This window comes from Drosophila virilis, chromosome 5, assembly GCF_030788295.1.
Source record: "Drosophila virilis strain 15010-1051.87 chromosome 5, Dvir_AGI_RSII-ME, whole genome shotgun sequence".
NCBI classification, from domain to species: Eukaryota; Metazoa; Arthropoda; class Insecta; order Diptera; family Drosophilidae; genus Drosophila; species Drosophila virilis.
The window spans coordinates 12,637,348-12,650,583 of record NC_091547.1 but is presented as its reverse complement, the minus strand read 5'-3'; the positions used below and the strand labels follow the sequence as shown (position 1 = coordinate 12,650,583).

The 13,236-nt window shown below is 45.2% G+C and overlaps 6 protein-coding genes across 7 annotated transcripts; 4 read left to right on the top strand and 2 right to left on the bottom strand.

Moving 5' to 3' along the window:
- Positions 1-59: 59 nt before the first annotated feature.
- Positions 60-970, bottom strand: LOC26530933 (activity-regulated cytoskeleton associated protein 1). The gene is made up of 2 exons (XM_015174779.3): positions 334-970; positions 60-271 (listed from the first exon to the last, which is right to left on the bottom strand). The coding sequence occupies exons 1-2, from the start codon at positions 968-970 to the stop codon at positions 132-134; spliced, it is 777 nt and encodes a 258-aa protein (XP_015030265.1). The 3' UTR covers positions 60-131.
- A 165-nt stretch (positions 971-1,135) lies between these two features.
- Positions 1,136-4,170, top strand: Arc2 (Activity-regulated cytoskeleton associated protein 2). Its single transcript, XM_015174792.3, has one exon. The coding sequence runs from the start codon at positions 2,069-2,071 to the stop codon at positions 2,654-2,656; it is 588 nt and encodes a 195-aa protein (XP_015030278.1). The 5' UTR covers positions 1,136-2,068; the 3' UTR covers positions 2,657-4,170.
- LOC26531897 (activity-regulated cytoskeleton associated protein 1) lies at positions 3,178-5,739 on the bottom strand. Its single transcript, XM_015174890.3, has one exon. The coding sequence runs from the start codon at positions 5,599-5,601 to the stop codon at positions 4,834-4,836; it is 768 nt and encodes a 255-aa protein (XP_015030376.2). The 5' UTR covers positions 5,602-5,739; the 3' UTR covers positions 3,178-4,833.
- A 2,153-nt stretch (positions 5,740-7,892) lies between these two features.
- Positions 7,893-10,468, top strand: Tfb1 (transcription factor B1). 2 transcript variants are annotated; one of them, XM_015174470.3, is made up of 6 exons: positions 7,893-8,047; positions 8,209-8,455; positions 8,522-8,860; positions 8,923-9,873; positions 9,939-10,114; positions 10,178-10,468. In XM_015174470.3, exons 2-6 carry the CDS (start codon positions 8,302-8,304, stop codon positions 10,301-10,303), a joined length of 1,746 nt encoding a protein of 581 aa, XP_015029956.1. In that variant the 5' UTR covers positions 7,893-8,047; positions 8,209-8,301; the 3' UTR covers positions 10,304-10,468. The 2 variants fall into 2 exon arrangements, with proteins under 2 accessions (XP_015029956.1, XP_002050186.1); XM_002050150.4 differs by lacking the exon at positions 7,893-8,047 and having other exon boundaries at positions 8,074-8,455.
- A 311-nt stretch (positions 10,469-10,779) lies between these two features.
- Positions 10,780-11,850, top strand: LOC26531087 (uncharacterized). Its single transcript, XM_015174793.3, has 5 exons — positions 10,780-10,971; positions 11,030-11,146; positions 11,207-11,430; positions 11,489-11,599; positions 11,652-11,850. Exons 1-5 carry the CDS (start codon positions 10,867-10,869, stop codon positions 11,827-11,829), a joined length of 735 nt encoding a protein of 244 aa, XP_015030279.1. The 5' UTR covers positions 10,780-10,866; the 3' UTR covers positions 11,830-11,850.
- Positions 11,851-11,995: 145 nt separating this feature from the next.
- Positions 11,996-13,116, top strand: LOC6627068 (uncharacterized). Its single transcript, XM_002050151.3, has 5 exons — positions 11,996-12,155; positions 12,217-12,330; positions 12,495-12,718; positions 12,777-12,887; positions 12,945-13,116. The coding sequence occupies exons 1-5, from the start codon at positions 12,051-12,053 to the stop codon at positions 13,114-13,116; spliced, it is 726 nt and encodes a 241-aa protein (XP_002050187.2). The 5' UTR covers positions 11,996-12,050.
- Positions 13,117-13,236: the final 120 nt, after the last annotated feature.

Sequence of the window (13,236 nt, the reverse complement as noted above, 5' to 3'; positions counted from 1 at the left end):
GATTAGACTTGTTGAACGGGCAGCAGCAAATAATAAAACATAATATTTTATTAAATAAATACAGAATAAATAAAATTTATTTTCACGTGTATGTATCATCCGAATCGTGGTATTGTGTAGTGGTTTACAAATTAAATTACGTTTCCGATTTCGCCGGCCATAACGTTATTGTTCTCAGATTCTTGTACAGCAGTGTTCCTAGCTCGGCCCCGGCCCCTGCCTCTAGCTCCACCACGACCTCTGCCAACATTGTTCGCGGTATCCCAACATTCTATGGGGAACTTGTTTATTAAAAAAAAAACACAAGTAGGAATTCTATACCCAATTACACACCTGGAAGTGGACGTTTTCGTGAGGTTTTCGGTTGGTTTTCCTCCTGATTATTGTGCTCGATGACGCGGCCTTGTTCAAGCAAATCGCGGAATGTTGGTACACTTTGACGTGCAATGTGCTTGCGGTACTTGATGTTCAAAAGCCCGTACAAGAAATCGAGCTCTGTCTCCTCGTTGTGACGGCCCTCTGGCAGCTGGGCGAGCAGCGCGCGTTTCTCGACCACAAAAGTGTCAATGACAACGTCGTCCTCTTGCCTCTCCTCAAAGAACTCCGTATAGACTTGATGAGCGGGCTTGGCGGGCGAAAAGTGCTCCCGGATAAGGACAATGACGTCGTTCCAGCATTTTGCCTCCTTGCGTACACCCTGCCACCAGGTGGATGCCAAGCCGTAGAAGAGCAGGGATACGCCCTTAAGAGCATTCTCATCGCTGATCTCTTCCAGCTCCTTGTAAGTGACAATGTTTGTGATGAACTCCTCGACCTCGTCGTGACTGCGAGAACCGAAAAATCGGTGCGTGCACGCGCTGAAGCTGCCCTTTGACTTCGAGCTGGAGGCAACCCCAACAGCACTCCCAGAACGCACAGTCTCGATGAGCTCGCGCAGTTGCTCGTTGGTCATTTGTATGGTTTGGGCCATATTGTTGCTGTTTTGGAGCCAATAGGACAAAGTAGTCAATAGCAGTGGATCTCTTGACCTGTTGATGTCGCCTAAAGACTTGTAACGATTTTGAATTTCCACCGGTTTTATATCGCAGACTTGTGAAATTAGACTTCAAATGACAGTTGCGCTCTTTAAAAATGTTGCTTAATGAAAGAGCAATAGTAGGTCTATTAATATTATACGAAGAGAGCTGCAATTTAATATGTATAGATAATTAGCTATGGGTAAGCGTATTCAAGCTGGCAACATTCTGAACTTATCAATTGTTGGGAACTTAAGAGCACGAGCAGTAAATGCACTTAAATAATAACTTAGTAGCAACTCGTAATACCTAAAATGGATTCATCATGATATTTAGGCTCAGTTTGAGTGCCGAGCTGAATTGATCCTTGCGATCCTAACTCTATTGTCAAAATATCTCAAGTTTTATATACATATGTATTTATATATTTTCAATCAACAATTCGATCTAATTTCCTGCTGTCCGTGATATATACCCAGATCACCTCATATTCTTTTGCATTTCGTTAGCTAAAAGCCAAAATATGTTCATGTCCATGTTCAAATTTCGTTGTAAATTTGTTTAAAAATAATTTTCAATTAAAATTTCATGCCTTATCAGTTGTTTGCCTGATAAAAAGTACACGAATCATGTTAAAAAAGAAAGTGTACACCTAACTACTGTTATATGTATGCGTATGTGTTTGTCAATATATGTATGTCAATTAACTAATGACACTATTCTGAGAAAATTTATAAAACAAAACCCCATGGAAACATATATATGTACATATACATACATCCATATATATACACATTGATATGTTTATACACACAAATACATATGCATGCGTTTAAAAGTATTAATCACAATATCGAAAGCAAAAATTGCCGGTTTTTCGAACTCGAAAGCTTTTTCAACTCTGTGTACTCAGAGAGCAAATTGTTTTAATTTCACAACGAAAAAAGCTCAAAACAGCGGCCATCATTTTGCCTAGTTTATTTCTTGGCAGCAGCGAAGCAGCTGCGTTTGTTTATTTACTCTTGTCGGAATCAAAGTCTTGCTTTGGCGAAATGACGCAGTTGTCGGACGAACAGTTTCGCATACTGATTGAAACCATCAAATCATTGGCACCCCAGAAAGATGAAACAGAGCAGCACTCAAGGGGCAGCTTCAGCAATTGTATGGCCCGATTTAGTGGGCAGCGGGACCATGACGCCGTCGAGGTGTTCATAACGGCAGTGGAAACGTACAAGGAGGTGGAGGGCATCAGCGACAAGGACGCGCTGAAAGGCATCACGCTGCTGTTCCATGGTATTGCCGTTGTCTGGTGGAAGGGCGTGCGGCGCAATGTTAAGACCTGGCAAGATGCACTGCAGCTGCTGCGGGATCACTTCTCGCCCACCAAGCCCGCCTATCAAATCTACATGGAGATCTTCGAAACGAAGCAGACGCCGGGAGAAGTGATCGATGCCTATATTTGCAAGCAACGCGCTCTGCTCGCCAAGCTGCCGGACGGGCGGCACGACGAGGAGACCGAGCTGGACTTCGTCTACGGCCTAATGCTGCAAAAGTACAGAGAACACATACCACGACATGAGATCAAAAACTTCCGAGAGCTGCTCGAGCGTGGCCGCAACGTGGAGCGCATGCGGCACTAAAATCTAGACTAAGTTAGTGGAATATTTTTAGATAGACAAAAGTATTTATTAAAAAACATAAATACAGTAAAAATTTTAGATATAGACAGGAACAAACCGAACTAAGCTCAAAGAATTCCAAATTGAGAATTTCAAAAACAAAATGCATTTACTTCTAAAAACAAGATTCATTGAATGAAACAACAAAGCATTTGCCTCTCGAAGATTCGATACCCGATCTATTGTTTCCATGCAAAAACTATCCCTCTATAAGAGTTATATATAGATGCATATCTAGATTTTAAGCGAACGAGTTAATTCTCGATCTGAGCAGAATTTACTTTAATCTTTAATACATGGCCTGAGTAAAGTTGTGTCAGAAACTTGATTTGATTCACTTTTTTAAGTCGGCTTTCCCGCAATATAATATAATGCAAGAAATCGGCTTCAGCTGATGTTCCTGTAATAAATAATAATAGTAATTAATTGAGCAAATCCCGCCCTCTTCCTCCGCGTAGCCACATATAAAACGACGTAGAAAATTGGTTTTTGGGTTTTTGTATTCTGGTTTTTCAGTTTTCTGGTTTCAGTCTTTACAATTTTTGATTTCTTAATCGGCTTATCGTAGCCTCTTGTGGTCATCGTTAGGCCCCCAGCTGGATGATGATGCGAATATGCCAAGGAGCTGGCATCGCACTTCATCGGGGAACGCGGGCCGTCGTTGTTGCAGCGCTTCGTCTGGCCAATGCTCCAAGGTGCTGGCGCACGCTGGACGACGACGGTCACCATGGTATGGACACCGATGTTAGGCATGGATGGCACTACGCGCCTAAGGATTCTACACAAGAGGCTAGACTTGCATGGTTTGGGGTTTCGTGACAGTCGCCGCAAGCTGGAGCAACCGAGCAGCGACGAATCCGAAACCCCGATGTGTGTGTGTGTGTGTGTGCGTGTGAGCGCTGGCGTGCCTAATGCTTGCCGAGTACAGTGAAGCCCCAAGGAGCTGCCACCGACAGGCGTCAATTTAGCGTGCCAATTGCACGAATGGCGACAGCGTAGCCATCGTAGTGCAATGTGTACGATTGAAGGACATTAATAATGTCAATGTAGGTTTTCGAATCGCCTTGAAAGACGATTCGGGTTTGCCCATGACCAAGCCGCAGCAGCTGCTGTCGCGCCAGACGCAAGCACCGCAAGCACAACACCAGGCCGGGCATATCCGCAGTCGGCAGCGGCGCTGCAGCGCACCGAAGTGAGCCGCAGAGTGCTGCCAACTGGCCACAGCGTGGAATTGCGTCGAGCACGTGCGCCGCACAAAAGCGACTGCGCTGCTTCCCATGAGCGTGTTTTGTTTTGCCGCATTGATTAAGGACCAGCGTCGCAGCTGCTGCAATTCGAACTTGGCGACAAGCGGACGCGAGCCCTGCTGGCCGAAGCCTGCAGAGCTTTACGCCTACGCCTGATCGCCTTGTGCGCACTGCAGCAGCGCTGCGCCGGCACTGGGCCAAGGCAGCGGAGTTTGAGCGTGTAGGCAAGGGGGAGGAAGAGGGCGCACGCAACACCCATCACAGTCATAGGCGCTGCGTCGACGCATACGCAGCAGAGGCAGCGACGCTCGCCGCACAAAGCTTATCAAAAGCTTTGCACAAGCAAACGCCGCTGCTCTGCTGCTCTGCATAAAAGCAACGACTTAACCTGGGGGCGAAATGTGTGCGCCAACCTCCACTCCATTACCTGCCGCTCGGTGTTGGCAAACAAAGTTTGCTGTTTAAATTCCAAAATTTGTGAAAATATCACAATAGAGTTGTGTGGGAGTGGCGTTCAGAGCCAAAAATAGCCGCAGGCGCGACGTGAAGATTCGACATCGAAATGTCGTGTATGTTGTTGTGTTTGATCTCTGCTTTGCTTGCCGGCACGCCACTTGGCGCTGAAGGAGAGTTTGAAATGAACTTAACCAAAAAGCTGCTAAAGCTTTGTGCTGATGCTGCTGCTGCTGCTGCTGCTTCTCTTCGTTGTTGTCACTCTCGTCTCTCGCTCATGTCCATGTGTGGCCGGCGCGACAAAGTGAGTGTTGGTGTATTGGTGAGAACATGACGTAGGCTGCGAATATGCGCCCAGCGCATGATGTTAATAGTTGTTGTTGTCGCTGCCGATGATGTCACGTCCCGCGTAGGTTGTGTGTGTGTGTGTTTCGCCTTTTACTCCTCCGCCGCAGTTGCCTCATCCCGCGCCTGACGACGCTTGCGACAGACTTCGAAAGTGTGGCCGCGGAAGTTGCAGTAGGTGCAACGTTCTCCACGACGAGCACCGCGTAGCGGACCCTTTGCAGTCGCCTCATCCTCCTGATTGTTGTGCTCGATGATGCGGCCCTGTTCGAGTAGATCGCGGAATGTTGCGATGCTTTGGCGGGAAATGTGTTTGCGGAATTTGATGTTTAGCAGGCCGTACAGGAAGTCCAGCTCTGTCTCCTCGTTGTGACGGCCCTCTGGCAGCTGGGCGAGCAGCGCGCGTTTCTCGACCACAAATGTGTCAATGGCAACGCCGTCCTCCTGCTTCTTCTCGAAGAATTCCATGTACACTTGGTAGGCGGGCTTGGCGGGCGAGAAGTGCTCGCGGATGAGGTCGATGACGTCATTCCAGCATTTGGCCTCCTTGCGAACACCTTGCCACCAGGTGGATGCCAAGCCGTAGAAGAGCAGGGATATGCCCTTAAGAGCGTTCTCATCGCTGATCTCTTCCAGCTCCTTGTAAGTGACAATGTTTGTGATGAACTCCTCGACGTCGTCGTGACTGCGAGAACCGAAAAATCGGTGCGTGCACGCGCTGAAGCTGCCCTTTGACTTTGAGTTGGTTGCATCGCTGCCGGCAGCAGCAGCCGCAGTTCCGGCTGCGCTGACCGCGGATGAGCGAACCGCCTCGATTAGCGCATGAAGCTGCTCATTTGTCATCTGAATAGTTGTTGCCATTGCAAACAGTTAAGGCACACACTTTGTTGCGTTTGAAAATTTTTGTTGAGTTACGGAATGCAGCGAACAAAGCCAATGTAAGATGGCGAATGGTACTGCTTCCACTTGTGTTGGTCGTTGTTGACTGAAGTTCCGTTATTTGGTCTGTCAGCTTTTATAGCCGAGCGTTGTGAAATTCAATTTCGAAAAAGCTCTGAGAAAAGAGAGAGAGAAAAGAAACGAAAAGAAAGAGCAAGAGTTTTGAGATAGCATTGCCTTCAATAGTTTGCTGCGATTTCTAGTCTCTAAATTCTAGTGAGTCACTTTTTCGGCTTAACAGTAACTAAAAATCGATAATTATACATACATACATATGTACATATGTGTTGGTATGGTGCCATGCGAAGTTTTTAACATGTATGGATATGAATATCTATGTATGTATGTATTTCGCTAAGTGATTGGTAAAAATATTGATAAGCGCGACAATACTTTTAATAATAGTTATAAAGTTATTGCGTACATATGTACATGTGTACACACTAAAAATTGATCATTTCAAATGCACGTTAATACATTGTATGTATGTATGTACACACATACATATGTAACTAGCCGGGCCTTGTTACAATTGCATTTCGATTTTAATTTCATAGAAACATGAAAATGCACGCATTTCGCAAATACATGCATACATATGTAAGTTTGAGTAAAATGTTCTTGTGCATATGTGTGTGTGTGTCCGCATTAAGGTATGAATGTATGTATATGCATGCATGTGGACACGAATTAATAAGCTAAACAGAGAGAGAAATAACTGTCAACATATGTTTATTTTCTTACAAAGCGCTGATGCTATGCTATATTTTGGCATGGCAAACAATGCGATTGTCGTGTCGGAGCGGTCCTCGTATACAAACCTCGCGCCCATCTGTAGTCTGTATAACATCTTCATGTACAAATACATATGTACATATGCATGAATTCAAACTCAAGCAATGTATAGCCAATAAACAAAACTTTTAAAATAATATATGTGTTCATACACATGTGGCATGTGGCAATTGGCACAGCGATCAGAAAATGCTTCGATAGCAAAAGTTTTGGTCAGTTGAAGCTGCCTTCCGAAGGCTTATTTGTTTATTTCATAAAATGGAAACGTTTGCCACATATTCTAAAATTCCCTATTTTAAATAGTTTTACAAGTAGCGTGTCAAAAACATTGCACCACCATATAGGATTATAAAAAAAAAACTAAAAATTATATTCCGTTTTTCTAAATTCAACTAGAAATTCAAAAGTGGTGCGCTTTTTTCGTGACGTTGCCATATCGCTGTGACGCATTGCCACACCAGCTGGTAGGTTATATGCGTATTATGAACTAGTTCGTACACAAAGTTCCCAAGCAGAATTAGCCGGGAAGCCAATGATAATACTATTTGAAGAATTAGTTATTACTAAATTCAACACAAAACTCAAATATGACCGATTATGTGGTTGAAGGCATCGAAGGCAAGCGCATAGTAAATGGAGTGACCGAATACTTATTAAAATGGCATGGATATCCACGCAGTGAAAACACTTGGGAGCCAGTCGAAAATCTCTCTTGCCCCGACTTTATAGCCGCATTTGAGGAATCGGAGAGGAACAAAGCACAGGCTAAAAAGAGACCTTCGTCGGAGTATAGCAATACACGTGATGAGCAAAACAAGAAAATAACTTTCATAAAAGACGAAACTGAAGAGAAATTTGGTTTCGAACGTGGATTGGTCGCTTCGAAAATACTAGGAGCCACCGATTCTTCAGGAAAGCTCATGTTTCTCATGTCGTGGGAAAATTCAGATCGCTACGAACTGGTGCCTGCCAAGCTTGCCAACGTAAAATGTCCACATGTCGTAATTAAATTTTACGAGGAGCGCCTCACTTGGGAATCGGATAAGAAAAACGAAAATAATGCAAAAAGAGAACGCTCAGCTAAAAATGATAATAAAGTCGAGATTGACTTGACAGTTGGCGAGGACGTCAACTTTTGAGCAAGCATCGGTACGTGCTATATACATACATACACATATTCATGCACACTATTTGGATGAACGGACATTAGCAGTTATGCATATACGCAGGCATATATGTAAATGTGTATGTGGCGGTAATATAAAACCATTTTTATCTTAGAATTATGTATATATAAATACCATATGTATTTGAAAAGTAACCATTGTACTTGTCATATCCAATTTCGTTACTTTGTAATACTTAAGTTGACAGTTTAAAATATTAAATACTCTATTTTTGTATTATTTGAGACGGTCGGGCGGGCACAATTTTGGCGCCGGCAACTAAAGATTTGTAAATTGGAGTTGCCACAGTTTCCAATTATCAAAAAAAAAAACTAGTTCAGTGAACTTGGGATTTTCGCTCCGTCACGAACCACAAGCACTGTTGGGCAATTGCACTTTGCTACGAGGTGCGTTTTTAGTAATCTCGTGAAAATAGCGAAGTATTGTGCTATATGGCTGTTCCACGTTGCACAGCATGATTCCGAGAGTGCCTGGGTGACGCTGGCATCTGCATAAATGTATTTTATGATGTGATATGATGAAAATGCGTGTTCTTTGCATATTGCAGGCTTGGGCTGGCATCTGAGAAATTGATGTGAACTGCAATTGGATTTTATTGAAGCGTTGCCGCCGGCTGCAGACGTAGACACAGACGACAACGATGACCACCAGCAGTGAAGATGTGCTCCTCCAAATGGGTGAGGTGCGCTACAAGAAGGGTGACGGCACGCTCTATGTAATGAACGAGCGCTTAGCATGGATGGCGGAGCACCGGGACACGGTGACCGTGTCCCATCGCTATGCGGATATAAAAAGTAAGTGACTGCGTGCATAAATTGCGTTGTGTGAAACTAACTAAAGGCGGTGCATATAAAATGTAGCTCAGAAGATCTCGCCCGATGGCAAGCCAAAGGTGCAGCTACAGGTGGTGCTGCATGACGGCAACACTTCGACGTTCCATTTTGTTAACCGTCAGGGCCAGCCGGCCATGCTTGCCGATCGTGACAAGGTCAAGGAGCTGCTTCAGCAGCTGCTGCCCAATTTCAAGCGGAAGGTAGACAAAGATCTGGAGGACAAGAATCGTATTCTAGTGGAGAATCCCAACTTGCTGCAGCTATACAAGGATCTGGTTATAACCAAAGTACTTACCAGCGATGAGTTCTGGGCCACGCACGCCAAAGATCATGCTCTAAAAAAGATGGGCAAGAGTCAGGAAATCGGTATGTGCACATATAACAAGGATTAAAATATATTGTGTTTTAATATGTCTCTGCTCCCTCAGGTGTCTCTGGCGCTTTTTTGGCCGATATTAAGCCCCAGACGGACGGTTGCAATGGCCTTAAATACAATCTTACCTCTGATGTCATACACTGCATTTTTAAAACATATCCCGCCGTTAAGCGTAAACATATGGAGAATGTTCCCGCCAAAATGCCTGAATCAGAGTTCTGGACGAAGTTCTTTCAATCGCACTATTTTCATCGAGATCGTCTCACCGCTGGCACCAAGGACATCTTTACGGAGTGCGGCAAAATCGATGATCAGGCGCTTAAGGCGTCCGTGCAGCAGGCTGCAGGTGATCCGCTGTTGGATTTGAAAAAATTTGAGGATGTTCCGCTGGAGGAGGGCTTCGGTAGCGTTGCCGGCGATCGCAATGTGGTAAACAGTGGGAATATTGTGCATCAGAACATGATCAAGCGCTTCAATCAGCATTCAATCATGGTACTGAAGACGTGCGCTAATGTTAATGCCACTTCTGCCACCGCTACTAATGGCACTAACGTAGCTAATGGCCCACTAGGGCAATCCACCTACACAAACGGACTAAATGGCAAGGGAGCCAAGCATACGGTCGATAGTGCTCCCAGTAATATTGATGCACCACAAGCGAAGAGGCAGCGTCTCATTGAAAAGATACACTACGAAGATTTGGGCAATCCGCTAATCGAATCGGATGAGGATTCGCATCAATCGACCAACAAAGCCAAACAATTTGAGCTATCCAAAGTGGAACGCTACCTCAACGGACCGTTGCAGAATCACATGTACGAAAATCATAGCGATGCTCTCAGTCTGGACGATGTACAGTACAAGCTGGTTCGCAACTCGGAATCCTGGCTGGATCGCAGTGCGCAGCGCAATGTCATCTGCTCCAAGGCAGCGGTCAATGCTCTAGGCGAGCTCAGTCCAGGTGGCTCTCTCATGCGTGGCTTTCAGGAGCAGTCAGCGGGGCGTAAGTACACTTTATTATTAAGAATCATTTTTACTTACATAAAATCCCTTTTGATTAACCCGCAGAGCTGGTACCACGCGACTTTCAACGCGACTTGCGGCACTTGTATCTGTCGCTCTTGGAGCTGCTGAAACATTTTTGGAACTGCTTTCCACCCACCACGGAGGAGCTGGAAACAAAGCTACAGCGTATGCACGAGACACTGCAGCGTTTCAAAATGGCCAAGCTAGTGCCTTTCGAGGTGAGTAAATGCTTAAATATGCTGAATTCATAAGGGTTAATAACTCTTTCACACTCTCCATAGAATCGTGCAATGCATGAGCTCTCGCCGCTGCGATCATCACTCACGCAACATATGAACATGCTGCTGCGCACCGCCAACTCCAAGTATGCCACATGGAAGGAGCGCAAGCTGCGCAACAATAGATAACAAATGCAGCATCAGCAGCACCAGCAACAGCAACAGCAACAGCAGCCGCAGCAGCCAACCATCCTAAACAACATTATTATCGACTAGCAGTACTCAACGCATTGAAATAAAAATATGAATTACGTATATAATTAAGATATAACCACTGTTTGTATGTGTCTATGATGTGGTGCTTATAAATTTATACAACATCACAACGGATTGTTTCTGTGACTGTTCATCAGGATATTGTGCATCATCGGTTTTATGATAGCTTATTGTAGCCGCGCCCCTTGACGCCGAATCAACATGTTTCGCACGTAGAGTTCAAACTGAATTTAACCAATTCCCCATGACCCACATAGAATGTTACGCACAACAATCAAAAAAAAAATTCGTTTCATTTGTTTTAATTAACAAGTTCTTGATTGTTTTGAACGACAAGTTTCTTGCTTGACAGTACGCACAATGGGCGTCAGTTCAACACGAGTCGCGCTCTCAAGAACAATCAAAAACTGGACGTAGTTCCAGAAAGTTGCCTTGGCTATAAAGTGTATTTTATATTTCCATTATCTCTAATCGCTATGCAGGCAATCTTTGAGTTAAGCCTAGTGCTGTGCCTGATTGCCAGCTGCTGCATTTCATCCGGCCACGCAGCTCTGCTTTATCCCACAAATTCGGAATATGGTGTAACTTGTCAGCTTTAAGCACGCCTCGCATTTTGTTGCTAACAATAATTTATTGCAGCTCTTTGTGGCCATATCCGTGCCAATAAGTCTGCCGCATCGCAATGTGTTTTTGTCCTACAATTACGAGTTTAATTACTATCATCCGGAGCATGTCTACAAATTTCCACCTATTTTGGTAAATTAATTGAAGTTTGTGTCCTAAGTCTTTTGATTTAGCGTTCACATTTTTCAACAGATGGGTCAAGATTTCGCAGATGGCTATCTTACGTATCCCACCCATGATGCAGCGCAAAGCAGACAGTGTCACAATTGCACCGTCGGCACTAATACTACCAAGGCAGAAATCCCGGATCCGCAAAAGACGAGGGACACAAGTACGGCGCCGGTTCGTGAAAAACGCGAGTTGTCGCTGATGACACGCAAGACCTTCTACACTATACTGCGCGATAAACTAGACAGGTGTGAGCCGCAGTTTGAAATGTGTTCAGTAACCAATTTAACAGTTAATCCTCGCCAGATCTGGCTATCCCGCTGAGGCCTGTTTGCTGCGCATGATCTGCGAGACGAACGCCTCAACGCTGGGCGAGATAAATGGATTCTTGGGCAGCATTGTGCACGTTATTTTCACGTAAGCCAGGAATCAATTCCATCAGTAAGCACAACTACATCTACATTTGCAGTCCCAGCAGTTCCAGAGATGAGCAGCTGCCTCATGTTTACTATCAGGCCGAGGCGGATGGACTGCAGCAGCAATGCGCGCTCTACGAAAGCGACTGCCCCTACAATGTTATGGATCTGATTTCAACGCCCGTGGAGCGAATACTCCAAGACATCGTGCAAAGAAGAAGAAGAAAATAAACTGGAGTACATGATATAGAGTACTCGAAACATTGCATCTCACTCACTCGCTCTCTGACTTGGGTTGCCTCTTGGTTCTGTTCTCTAGCTGTGTTTGCCCTGCCCATTAACAGTTGTGTCTTTAATGTAAACGCACTTTCGGTGCTTGCTGCGGCTGGAGCAGCAGCTCAGTTCTTGGCTGAAGCTCTGCCTGATCAATTGAATGTGTGTGTGCATACGAAATGGGCTCAGATCAAACTGTATCCCACCTTCTGCTGGCCATGAGCGCGCTGTGCTTGCGTTCGGCCGACGCCTACCTGGCCTTCGTGCCCTCGAGCACGCATGGCGTGAGTTGGCTTTTAGCCTGGTGTTTTGGTCGGTGGTTGGTTGAATGTGCTTTTCTCGCAGGTGTTTGCCGCATTGGCTGTGCCGCTGGAGCTGCCGCATCGCAACGTTTTTGTTTCTTACAACTTTGAGGCAAATTACAACTCGCCATATAACTGGAGTAAGCCGACCTTATTTGTAAGTCTAGCTCATGCTGATCTGACGTCTATAAAATGCCGCATTCACTGGCAATTAGCACAGCATTTAAAAGGCCAATTAGCAGCTATGCGCCTGATATTCTTTCCATAGACATATCGATTCTCCAGAAATAACATTAAATTTCACATTTGAAATGTCTGCAGCAAAACGGTCCCATCGAGTCCGAGGAGGTGGAGCTATCACGCAAGACTAGCCATGCAACAGACGAGAGCAGGAGAGAGCCGGAGGAGGAGCTGGACATAGAGGGCAGTGCAGATCAGGAGCAGGAGCAGTCAACTTCCATGCCCACCTCTGAACCCAAGCGCGAGAGACGTGCGCTGCTCACCCGTAGCAATATTTATCACATACTAATGGATAAATTTCAGAGGTGCTTATGACTCGAAGATTGGGGGAATAGTTTATATATAAAATCGTTTACTTTCCAGGAGTGGCTTCTCGGGCGAATCCTGTTTGCTGCGCCTGATTTGCGAGACCAGCGCCGCCGAGCTGGGCGAGGTCAACGGTGTGCTGGGCAGTCTAATACACGTGCTCTTCAGGTGAGTTGCTCAGAACCCTATGCGAGTAAATTTCTATTAAATGAGTTAACATGACAGTCCCAGCACCTCCGAGCCGGAGCAGCTACCGCTGCGCTTCTATCAGGCGGAGCACGATGGCTGGAACGATCATTGCAGCTTTTATGAGCAAAACTGTGGCGAGAGTTTGTTGGAATTGATATCGGAGCCGTTTGAGCAGATCCTTGAGCGCATAGAGCGCAATGAAATGTAACAAGAATCATACGTGTATTCGCAGAAATATAAATTTGTTTTGTTGTGTGCCCCAGTTTAAAGTGCGGCTGTCTTTTTAATTAGCAACTTTCACTGGCCAAGAACTTTTCTAGCTGCTCCT

Excerpts from the sequence above, each read along its gene's own strand:
- LOC26531087 (XM_015174793.3), top strand. The coding sequence starts at position 10,867 with ATGCAGGCAATCTTTGAGTTAAGCCTAGTGCTGTGCCTGATTGCCAGC. Across the intron at positions 11,147-11,206 it reads ACAAATTTCCACCTATTTTG|ATGGGTCAAGATTTCGCAGA; the intron begins GTAAATTAATTG and ends ATTTTTCAACAG. Across the intron at positions 11,600-11,651 it reads ATTGTGCACGTTATTTTCAC|TCCCAGCAGTTCCAGAGATG; the intron begins GTAAGCCAGGAA and ends CTACATTTGCAG.
- Arc2 (XM_015174792.3), top strand. The coding sequence starts at position 2,069 with ATGACGCAGTTGTCGGACGAACAGTTTCGCATACTGATTGAAACCATC.
- Tfb1 (XM_015174470.3), top strand. The coding sequence starts at position 8,302 with ATGACCACCAGCAGTGAAGATGTGCTCCTCCAAATGGGTGAGGTGCGC. Across the intron at positions 9,874-9,938 it reads TCAGGAGCAGTCAGCGGGGC|AGCTGGTACCACGCGACTTT; the intron begins GTAAGTACACTT and ends ATTAACCCGCAG. Across the intron at positions 10,115-10,177 it reads CCAAGCTAGTGCCTTTCGAG|AATCGTGCAATGCATGAGCT; the intron begins GTGAGTAAATGC and ends CACTCTCCATAG.
- LOC6627068 (XM_002050151.3), top strand. The coding sequence starts at position 12,051 with ATGGGCTCAGATCAAACTGTATCCCACCTTCTGCTGGCCATGAGCGCG. Across the intron at positions 12,331-12,494 it reads GGAGTAAGCCGACCTTATTT|CAAAACGGTCCCATCGAGTC; the intron begins GTAAGTCTAGCT and ends AAATGTCTGCAG. Across the intron at positions 12,888-12,944 it reads CTAATACACGTGCTCTTCAG|TCCCAGCACCTCCGAGCCGG; the intron begins GTGAGTTGCTCA and ends TTAACATGACAG.
- LOC26530933 (XM_015174779.3), bottom strand. The coding sequence starts at position 970 with ATGGCCCAAACCATACAAATGACCAACGAGCAACTGCGCGAGCTCATC. Across the intron at positions 272-333 it reads ACGAAAACGTCCACTTCCAG|AATGTTGGGATACCGCGAAC; the intron begins GTGTGTAATTGG and ends AGTTCCCCATAG.
- LOC26531897 (XM_015174890.3), bottom strand. The coding sequence starts at position 5,601 with ATGGCAACAACTATTCAGATGACAAATGAGCAGCTTCATGCGCTAATC.